This window comes from Pogoniulus pusillus, chromosome Z (genome assembly GCF_015220805.1).
Source record: "Pogoniulus pusillus isolate bPogPus1 chromosome Z, bPogPus1.pri, whole genome shotgun sequence".
Taxonomy (NCBI): domain Eukaryota; kingdom Metazoa; phylum Chordata; class Aves; order Piciformes; family Lybiidae; genus Pogoniulus; species Pogoniulus pusillus.
In genome coordinates this window covers 40,795,982-40,807,399 of record NC_087309.1, presented here as the reverse complement: position 1 = coordinate 40,807,399, position 11,418 = coordinate 40,795,982, and the positions used below count along the sequence as shown (strand labels likewise).

The window sequence follows — 11,418 nt, the reverse complement described above, 5'->3', positions numbered from 1 at the left end:
CACCTGAATTTATTTGTTTTGAAATCTAAAATGAAGTGACCTCATTGCTGTCTACAACTACCTGAAGGGAGGTTGTAGCCAGGTGGGGGTTGGTCTCTTCTCCCAGGCAACCAGCAATAGAACAAGGGGACACAGTCTCAAGTTGTGCCAGGGGAGGTCTAGGCTGGATGTTAGGAGGAAGTTGTTGCCAGAGAGAGTGACTGGCATTGGAATGGGCTGCCCAGGGAGGTGGTGGAGTCACCATCCCTGGAGGTGTTCAAGTAAAGCCTGGATGAGGCACTTAGTGCCATGGTCTGGTTGACTGGATAGGGCTGGGTGCTAGATTGGACTGGATGATCTTGGAGGTCTCTTCCAACCTGGTTGATTCTATGATTCTATGATTCTAAGTTGAAATTTAAGAAGTTCCTTCATAATTCTTCTGCAAGAATCACTAAGAGAAGCTGGCACCAGAGCTACATCACCAGAAGAGCTGATGGGAAGAGAACACAGCTCCAAACAGCGGTCACAAAGTGTCAGTCGCACAAAGGGTGTGAGACACCTCAGGAAGGGCACTGGAGAGGAGACAGCAGCCAGCACCTGGCTGTTCAAGCTGAGGGGGCTGAACTCGGTGGCACTTCTGAGTCTTCTTCTTTTTCTTCATTTTTTCTGATGACTTCTGATTCAAGCTCTGGATCATGAAATACTCCAGCTGGAACACAAAATGGGATTTTTCTTGTGGTTTTAAATCCTGGTTATTTCAGAACAACAGCAGTGAAATGCTGCTCTAAGGTCTCCTTGAAGCCTTCTCCCAGGTGGAACAGCCCCAACTCTCCCAGCCTGTCCCCACAACAGAGGTGCTCCAGCCTTGCTGTTGTCTTTATGGCCTCCTGCTGGAGCAGGTCATAGACTCACAGAATAATGGCAAGTTTTGGGTTGGATGGGAGCCTTCAAGTCCACTCCAACTCACCCTACAGTCAGCAGGGACATCCTCAACTGAGGCTGCTCAGAGCCCTGTCAAGTCTCACACTGAATATCTCCAGGGATGGGCCCCAACCACCTTCCTGGGCTACCTGTTGCAGTGTTCCAGCACCCTCATGGTGCAGAACTTGTTCCTAACATCCAATCTCAACCTGCTCTGCTCTAATTACAAACCATCCTGTCACTGCAGGCCTTTGCAAACAGTCCTTCTGCAGCCTTCTTGTAGCTCCCTTCAGGAGCAGCTCTAAGCTCTCCTTGCAGCCTTCTCTCCTCCAGGCTGCACAGCCCAAACTTTCCCAGCCTCTACCCACAGCAGAGGTTCTGCAGCCCTCTGAGCATCTCAGTGGCCTACTCTGGACCCTCTCCAGCAGCTCCAGGTCTCTCCTGTGCTCGTGGCCCCACAGCTGGACACAGCCCTGCAGGTGAGGTCTCCCCAGAGCAGAGCAGAGCAGAGCAGAGGGGCAGGATCCCCTCTCTCCATATCCAGCCACACTGCTTTGGATGCAGCCCAGGCTGCCCTTGGCCTTCTGGGCTGCCAGTGCCCACTGCTGCCTCCTGTCCAGCTTCTCACCTCCAGCACCCCAAGTCCTTCTCTGCAGGGCTGCTCTCAATCTCATCATCTCCCAGCCTGGGCTGACATAAAAGATCACCCTGAGACAAGTGCAGAACCTTGCACTTGCTCTTGTTGCACCTCATGGTGTGCCTTTACTTATTCTCCAAAGCCCTAACACCTCCCATGTGTGCCACAACGCTTTCAACCCAGCATCTGCTTACTCACCACTCCTCCAAAGTACTTCTGTATGTAGAAGTCATTCAGAGTGTGCAGTTCAAGGTAAGTGGCTCCTAGTTCCTTGGAGAGCTGCACACCCTCGGAGGTGGTGACACAGCTCCTCCTGTCTGAAGTGCAGAGGGGGCAGGTGCAAGGCACTCCTGAGGGGAAAAAGCCATGTAAAAGAAAAGATCATTTTTGTCAGATAATCCAGACTGCTCCATAGAATCAACGAATCACAGAATGGCTCAGGCTGGAAGGGACTTCAGAGCTCATCTCCCTCAACCTTCCCACCACAGGCAGGGACACGTCTCAACCAGACTCAGCTGCTCCTCATCTAGCCTGGCCTTGAACATCCCCAGGCAGGAGGCATCCACCACCTCCCTGGGCAGCCTGTTGCAGTCTCAACACCCTCACACTGAAAAACTTCTTCCTCAGCTCTGGTTTGACCCTGCTCAGCTTCAAACCATTCCCCCTTGGCCTGTCCCGAGACACCCTCAGGAAAAGTCCCTCTGCAGCCTTCCTGCAGGATCCCTTCAGATACTGCCAGGCAGCTCTGAGATCCCTCTGGAGCCTTTCCTTCTCCAGGCTGAACATCTCCAGCTTCCTCTGCCTGTCCTCACAGCAGAGCTGCTCCAGTCCTTGGATCTTCTCTGTGACCTCCTCTGGACTCTCTCCACCAGCTCTGTGTCCTTCTTCTGGGGACACCAGAACTGGAGGCAAGAGTGGAGGTGGAGTTTCAACAGATGAGACTAAAAGTGAAATATGTGACTTACTAGGTAACTGTAAACATCTGTTATTTAAAAAAGAACAAAGAGGGAGATGGAAACAGTAATTTTAGAGCAACAAATCCATAATTACTGAGACAGAAAACCCCACCCACCTTTCTGTTAATCAAACCAAAATATCAGCTGTCACACAACACTCTGTGTGCATTGCAGTAGTGTTGCTTTACAGATGGATTTGAAAAGATGGAAAAGTCAGGCAGGACTTTCAAAAGCCAGGTTTGGCCTAGGGCCTCAGTGACCTTATCACAGAATCTGAAAATCCCAGCATGGTGGGGTTGGAAGTGACCTCTGGAGATCACCCAGTCCAACTCCCTGTTCCAGCAGGGCACCCACAGCAGCTTGCCCAGGATCACAATGGCCAGGGGGAGCTGGAAGCTCTGCATACAAGGAGACTCTACAACCCTTCCGGGCTGCCTGCTCCAGCCCTCCAGCACCCTCACACTGAAGAAGTTTCTCCTCCTGGGTTCCAGTTTATGCCCTTTGCCCTTTTACCTCTTACTGGGCAACACTGACAAAAGCCTGGCTCCTTCTTGACACTCACCCTTCAGATACTTCTGAACACTCCTAAGATCTGCTCTGGGGCTGCTCTTGTCCAGGCTCTCAGCCCCAGACCTCTCAGCCTTTGCTCTTCTCAGAGATGCTCTGGGCCCTTTAGCAGCTTTGTAGCCTCCACTGGACTCCCTCCAGCAGTTCCCTGTCTCTCTCGACCTGCAGAGCCCAGAACTGGTCCCAGTGCTCCAGATGTATCTTCTCTCACTGGAGCAGAGTAGTGAGGAAGGGTAACCTCCCTGGACCTGCTGGCCACACTGTTCTTCACACATTTCTGATGTGCACAGCTGCGGTGCCTGCCTGCATTCCCAGACACTAATGTCCACCCTTGAGTTCGTTGAGTTATTTGGTCCTGTCCATGCAGGGTGCACAGCAGCAGAATGGGGACATCTCCCCTAGAATCCCATCTGCCACAGGTGCATAGAAAACACAGAAGATGATTTAATTACACACACTTTACACTGCAGCTTCTGAATCCTGCGTAGGATTTTTATGATCATGCTGGCCAACTGTTAAAAGTCCACTGGCCTCCCTGGTTCAACTTTGTTTAATGCTGGTAAAAATCTAGACTTAACTTGGACTAGATAGCAAGAAGCATTTTTGACCCTGAAGATGGCAAGAACCTGGCTCAGGCTGCCCAAGAGGTGGTAGATGCCCCATCCCATTGCAGGTGATGTTGTCTGGGCTCTTAGCAACCTGCTCCAGTTGGGGATGTCCCTGCTGGCTGCAGGGAGGATTAGACTGGAAGAGCCTGGAAGATCTTGGCAGATCACAGAGAGAGTGATTTCCCATTGGAATGGGCTGCCCAGGGAGGTGGTGGTGTCACTGTCCCTGGAGGTGTTGAAGAAAAACCTGGATGAGGCACTTAGTGCCATGGTCTAGTTGATTGGACAGGGCTGGGTGCTAGGTTGGACTGGATGATCTTGGAGGTCTCTTCCAACCTGGTGGATGCTATGATTCTATGATCTCTTCCAACCCAAACCAATCTGTGATTCTATGATTTGATGAGCTTGCTGGCCATGGATGTGCTGCACACAATCCACACTGCCTTCCTCTGTTCAGATCTGTAGATAAGATGCAACAGCACAGAGGGGGTATCTTAATTATTACTATTATTTCTTTTGGCAGCACCACTTGCTACTACAGAGGATTAAGATCTTAGTAATTTGTATGAGCAAACTGCTGTGCTCACAAATACCTCCTAGAAACAAAAGGGCTCTGTGTCTGCACAGCAGTCTGCTCCAGCATGTCCCAAAGAGTAAGTGTGACAGGGCAGATGGACTTCCCCCACAGTCATCTCATGAAGGGAGAAGGAAAAAACATACAAATGGAAAAGGAAAATTTCAGTAGTGCAGCCACTCAGACTGGCGGTGCCTTATGCTTATCTAAACAGGGTAAGAAAAAGGTGCTGGGAAAGTCAAACATTGATTCAGCAAGACCACACCTTTGGAGTGGCAGACCTATTTCCCCTATATAAATCAGGAGTATAAAGACATTTGATGGTTGTAATTAATTGCTAGCAGGAATAAAATCCAGACTAATCAGTCACAGAGTCCTTTAGAAGCTTTTTACAACTGCCCAGAAAGACACAACAGAAGAATCCAGCCAAACTCACTGTTATGTGCCTGGAAGACATACTACCTACAGCTTAGCATGTCTGAACATCAAGAAATGTTAGTACTTCTTAAGGCATCTAAATATTGGTATTTCTTAATATTTAGCTTAATATTTATTCATATAAAATCATAGAACAAAAAAAAGTTGGGTGGGAATATTGCCTCTCAATGGACCCTCACTGGGGCTGGAGCAGGTCCAGAGAAGGGCAACAAAGGATGGTGAAGAGTCTGGAGCCCAAGGCTGGGGAGGAGCAGCAGAGGGACCTGGGGTTGTTCATCCTGGAGAAGAGGATGCTGAGGGTAGACCCCATTGCTTCCTGCATCTTCCTAAAGGAATTCCTGGAGAATGTTGAGTCTCTTCTCCACCTCCTGGCAGTGGCTGCAAGCTGCTGTATTTAGTTTTAACCTTGCTGTTTTCCAACGGAGCTGTGACCTGAGAGAATCTGTGGCCACAAGGTCCATCTCATACAGAATCACACAGGATCACAGAATGTCAGGTTGGAAGGGACCCCAAGGATCATCTGGTCCAACCTTTCTAGGTCACAGTAGAGTTGAAACAAGATGGCCCAGCACCCTGTGAAGCTGAGTCTTTAAACTGTCCAGTGTAGGAGAAGACTAAAACATACATAGAGAAGAGCAGATTTAGACTGGACGTTAGGAACAAGTTCTACACCATGAAGGTGCCAGAACACTACAACAGGCTGCCCAGGGAGTGGAGGCCCCTGGGCAGCCTGTTGAGGATGTCCCTGCTGACTGGCATGGGGCTGGACTGGATGACCTTTGGAGGTCCCTTCCAACCCAAACCATTCCACGATTCTGTGTGGCAAAATCCCCAAAACTGGATTCAATGCCCATGTGTGGTAGCTCCAGAAGAAGAGTTGCTGTGGAAGTGAAGGCAGGACAGGAAGCCCTTCAACAAGAGGGTTAACTAACCGTGAAGCTCTGGACAACACTTTGCAGAACCAGAATGCATGCTGATGTTATCATCATCATCTTGACAGGCTCATTGTTTCCGTGAACAAGCTGCAACAACCACCAGCTCCTACTCACAGCACATTCCCAGCGAGATGCCTGCTGGATACCCACCGTTTTTCCTTGCCCCAATAGCAGAAATGATGACTGGAACTGAGCAGTGGCTCAGGGCTTTCTTGATCATTGGGACATAACTGTCCTTCAGCTCTTGGAAAGCAGTCTTGTCGTTGACAGAGTATTTGATCACAATGATGTCAGCTCCTCCAATGAGGCTGCGGGAGGTGTGCCAGTCACTGTCAAATATGTCCTGAAGAGGAGAAACACCCATCAGGATCAAAGCATCACAGAGTCACAGAATGGGTTGGGTTGGAAGGGACCTCAAAGATCATCTAGTTACTACCTCCTGACATAGGCAGAAACACCTCCCACTAGCCCAGGGGCCTCAGTGCACTCATAGAATGAGTTGGGGGTGGAAGAGACCTTGAAGAACACCTACATCCAAGCCCCCTGCCATGGCCTTTGCCCATGGGGCTTGGAACTAGATGATCTTCAACCTTCCACTAGCCCACACTGCTCAAGGCCTTATACAATCTGGCCTTCAACACCTCCAGGGAGAGGACTTGCACAACCTCTCTGGGCAACCTGTGCCAGTGTCTCCCCACTCTCACTCTCAAAAATTTCTACCTCCTCTCCAGGCTCACTCTCCCTCATCCTGGCCCTCCCAGGCCTTGTCCAAAGTCCCTCTCCAGCTCTCCTGGAGCCCCTTCAGGTACTGCAAGGCTGCTTTAAGGTCTCCCTGAAGCCTTCTCTTCTCCAGGTTCAACAGTCCCGACTCTCCTAGACTGTCCCCACAGCAGAGGTTCTGCAGCCCTCTGATCATCTTTGCAGCCTTCTTTGGACTCACTAGAAGAAACTTTACTGTCTCAAGTAATTAACTTTAACATTATTTTTTATGAAGTATATAAAACAGCACAGTGAAAAACTGACACCAAACCATTATTCATGGCAACTTCTGAGGATGAGGTTTGCACAGAGCTCTGCTGTTTCATTATGAACCTTCACACCTAGGTTTCAGCAGCTCTGCGTGATTTTCACCTGCTTCAGCATAACATCCACAAGAAGCACAGAATTGTTTGGGTTGGAAAAGACCTCTAAGACCATCCAATCCAGTCATCAGCCCAGGACAACCATGGCCAAAAAATCATGTCCCCAAGTGCCACGTCCAGATGTTTCTCGAACACCTCCAGAGATAAGGACTCCACCAGTTCCCTGTGGAACAACCCCAAGCAGGCTGGGGACAGAACAGCTGGAAAGGTACTGACAGATAGTAGGCTAAAAATGAGCCAGCAGTGTGCCCAGGTGGCCAAGAGAGCCAATGGCATCCTGGCCTGCATCAGGAGCAGTGTGGCCAGTAGGACAAGGGAGGTTATTCTGCCCCTGTACTCAGCACTGGTCAGGCCACACCTTGAGTGCTGTGTCCAGTTCTGGGCCCCTCAATTCAAGAGAGATGTTGAGGTGCTGAAAGGTGTCCAGAGAAGGGCAACAAGGCTGGGGAGGGGCCTGGAACACAAATCCTATGAGGAGAGGCTGAGGGAGCTGGGGGTGTTTAGCCTGGAGAAGAGGAGGCTCAGGGCTGACCTCATTGCTGTCTACAACTACCTGAAGGGAGGTTTTAGCCAGGTGGGGGTTGGTCTCTTCTCCCAGGCAACCAGCAATAGAACAAGGGGACACAGTCTCAAGTTCTGCCAGGAGAGGTCTAGGCTGGATGTTAGGAGGAAGTTGTTGTTGACAGAGAGAGTGATTGGCATTGGAATGGGCTGCCCAGGGAGGTGGTGGAGTCACCGTCCCTGGGGGTCTTCGAGAAAAGCCTGGATGAGGCACTTAGTGCCATGGTCTGGTTGACTGGACAGGGCTGGGTGCTAGGTTGGCCTGGATGATCTTGGAGGTCTCTTCCAACCTGGTTGATTCTATGATTCTGTGCAACCTATCTTCAGGTAAGGCCTTTAATCATATTACCAAACTTTCTTTTCTTTTTGACTTAACAATCATTTGCCATTGTCCTGTGCTCTAAGTGCAATGTTTCCCACCTACAGTTAATTTTTACCCCACTATTTTACAAGCATGTTGCAATCATCCCCAGTGCACAGTTTATTACTGAAATGTGTACCAGTGGAAGCTGTGGCTGGGTTCATGTGCCCGACTGAAAACTCTCCCTGAAATCTGGAACTGATCCAGAGAAATGAAAATCAACTCAAACCCCTAAAATACTCTGACCTCCTGCAACAGACAGACATGGTTCTGGCCTTTCAGTGCTTCAAGGGTGAGCAGAAAGATGGGGACAGGCTTTTGAGCAGAGCCTGTTTTGACAGGCCAAGGAGAGATGGTTTGGACTCAGAGAGATTGAGAGTGGAGAGAAGGGAGAAAGGTTTGACCCTGAGGGTGGGGAGAGCCTGGCCCAGGGTGCCCTGAGAGGTGGGAGGTGCCCCATGACTGACACCATCATAGGTCATTTGTGGCTGCAAGTAACCTGCTTTGTCTGGGGATGTCCCTGCTGGCTGCAGACAGTTGAACTTGAGGAGCTTGGAAGGTCCCTTCCAACCCAAACCATGCCATGATTCTATGACTAGGAACAATTTCTCCCCCCTAGAAGGTTGTCAAGACCTGGCCAAGGCTGCCCAGGGCAGTGGTGGAGTCCCCATCCCTGGAGGGGTTTCAAAGCTGTGCAGATGTGGTGCTGAGGGACATGTTTTAGTGGTGCCCTGGCAGTGCTGGGCTGATGGTTGGACTAGGTGACCCTGAAGATTTCTTCTAACCAAAACAATCCCTTGATTCCATGGTAAAATATGATCATGATCTCACATGATTAATATCCCCTTTTTTTTCACTTAGCCCAGATTCTCATCTCTGCAGGTGTGGGGGAAAGGAACAAAATTCTTACAGTAAAGAGACACATGAGTGGGGGAGTTTGCAGGATTGCAGATGACACTGACCTGAGTGGTGCTGTCACTATTGCAGGAGGACAGGATGTCATCCAGAGGGACCTGGACAAGCTGGAAAGGTGGACCCAGATGAACCTCATGGTGTTCAACAAGAGCGAGTGCAAGGTCCTGCATCTCAGCCAGAACAGTCCTCCCTATCAATCCAGGCTGGGGGTGATGAGATTGAGAGCAATCCTGCAGAGAAGACTTGGGGTGCTGGTGGAGTGAGAAGCTGGACAGGAGGCAGCAATGGGCACTGGCAGCCCAGAAGGCCAAGGGCAGCCTGGGCTGCATCCAAAGCAGTGTGGCCAGAGATGGAGAGAGGGGATCCTGCCTCTCTGCTCTGCTCTGCTCTGCTCTGCTCTGGGGAGATCTCACAGCAGGGCTGGGTCCAGCTATGGGGCCACCAGCACAAGAGAGATCTGGAGCTGCTGGAGAGGGTCCAGAACCTCTGCTGTGGGTAGAGGCTGGGAAAGTTTGGGCTATGCAGCCTGGAGAAAAGAAGACTGCAGGGAGAGCTTAGAGCTGCTTTTCAATACCTGAAGGGCCTACAAGGAGGCTGCAGGTGGACTGTTTCCAACCCTGATGGCCTAATCCCTGGAGATATTCAAGGAGGCTCAACAGGGCTCTAAGCAATCTGATCTAGTGGAGGACGTCCCTGCTGACTGCAGAGGGGGATGGAATGGGTGAGCTTCGGAGGTCCTTTCCAACCCAGACCATTCCATGACTGTATGAATTCCCTCTTTTCTTAACTATCAGGAAAAGAAATCCTGTGTGAACCTGGTGAAGCCTCTAACAGCTTCCCAAGTGTATGGAGCTCCAATGTGCAGCAGGTTTGTGGAGATCTGTGTCTTCCACCACAGCTTTCTGCCACCACTGTGTGTCTCAGCTAATCATATCAAGACAGAATTTACAGTGTGTGAAGTGCTAGTGGGGATGGACCTCCCTCTGGTCCCTCTGGTGCAGCAGACAGAAATGAATTTCACTTTCCTAGGGTAAAGGCCAGCCTTGGCTACACCAAGAAACAAAACATGCAGAGTGCACCAACCAACATCCTACAACAACTGAATTATCATGCTGTTTGCAGCTCCTTCACTCCCCCAAAAGCCCATTCTGGAAGACAGGTGTTGCATTTAAAAACACAGAGGAGAAATGGTTGGACTTGACAATATTAAAGGTCTCTCCCAACCAAACTCATTGCAGCACTAAAGACATCTTACTTGAGATCTTGCTGCAATTATTTCTGCACTGCTCAGAGCAATGCTCTGAGAGTCCTTCACAAACATCTCCAACAATGAAGAGTCACTTGTCCAAGGTGTCACTGAGACAGATCTTCTCCTTTGAGTGTCACTTCTAGGGAAGCTTTCATGAAAGAAATCACAGGAGGGTGAGTTGGTAGGGACCTCTGGAGATCATCCAGTCCACCCCCCTCCCAAGGCAGGGTCACCTAGAGAAGGTCACAGAGGCACATGTCCAGAGATGGAGCCTCCAGCACCTCTCATCATCCAGTCCAACCTCCAGCTAGGTTGGACTGGATGATCTTGGAGGTCTCTTCCAACCTGCTTGATTCTATGATTCTCTTTGGGCAGCCTGCTCCAATACCCTTCAATTACAGAAGTTCCTCCTCCTGTTCAGATGGAGTTGCTGATGTGTGCACTGGAGTGTGGTGTTTGTGCCACTTACCCCTTGTCCTATCACTGGGCACCACTGAACCAAGCCTGCTCTCATCCTTCTGACACCCATCCATTGATCAGTTCCCCAGTCAGGCTGCTCTTCTCCAGGCTCAACAGCCCCAGTTCTCTCAGCTTTTCCTCACAGAGATGTTCCACTCCTCTCTCCATCCTTTCAGCCCCTTGCTGTGTCCTCCCCATCAGTTTCCTGCCTCTCTTGAACTGAGGAGCCCAGAACTGGCCCCAGTACTCCAGATGAGGCGTCACCAGGGAAGAGCAGAGGGGGAGAAGAACCTCCCTCAACCTGCTGGCCACACTCTTCTGGATGGACTCTAGGATGCCATTTGCCTTCTTGACCACCAGGCCACATTTCTGGCTCATGGGGACTTGCTGTCCTCCAGCACTCCCAGGTCCTTTGCCATGGACCTGCTCTAGCAGGTGCCCCCTCACTTGTACTGCTGCAGGAGGTTATTCCTCCTCAGGTGCAGGACCCTGCACTTGTCCCTGCTGAACATCATGAGGCTCCACTCTCCCCATCTCTCTTGGTGGACCCCAGGATGCCACTAGCCCTTTTGGCCCTAAAGGCCATGTTGCCGGCTCCTGATCCTCCACAGTGTGCCCCTGTGGCCACAGATGCCAAAAATATGTGTTTCTGGATGATGCACAACACTTCAGAGGCAGGAACCACATTAACTCCTGGGTCCACCTACAACATCTGCGCAGTAGCTATTCCTCATCCTGCTTCTTACTCTTGGCACAGTCCATAACAAATAGCAACATATGCTACCATACGACCTCATTAATGGCAGCTACACTCCTGCTGATACTCAATTTAGGAAGGAAAAAAGCCTCCTTCTTTCCTTGCCTGTCTCTATTTTACACATGAATATGTTCTTGCCATGAGTGGATCAGACTCCTCAAACACTAAACGTCAAAACCAAATCCTTCGGAGGCAATGAAGACCTGATTTTTGCTACAGAAACCACATGACCACTCCAGAGGACAATGCTTGCTTTGTTAGCTACAATTTATGAATGCCTTCATGGAACAGCCCTGGAAGCCTCTGTGCCCTTGCAGTGCCCACACTCTTTCTAAAAGCTGCTTGTAAATGTCCATCTA

At 50.3% G+C, this 11,418-nt stretch overlaps 1 protein-coding gene across 4 annotated transcripts in view; it reads right to left on the bottom strand.

Annotated features, from left to right (window-relative positions):
* RHOBTB3 (Rho related BTB domain containing 3) overlaps nt 1-11,418 on the bottom strand; it is a 39,336-nt gene that overhangs the window by 20,860 nt on the left and 7,058 nt on the right. For all 4 annotated transcript variants that reach the window (XM_064140240.1, XM_064140241.1, XM_064140242.1 and 1 more), the window contains exons 3-5: nt 5,766-5,958; nt 1,736-1,887; nt 577-688 (exon numbers count right to left, since the gene is read on the bottom strand). In XM_064140240.1, the coding sequence (XP_063996310.1) occupies nt 577-688; nt 1,736-1,887; nt 5,766-5,958 (457 nt within the window). The remainder of the gene's footprint in view (nt 1-576; nt 689-1,735; nt 1,888-5,765; nt 5,959-11,418) is intronic.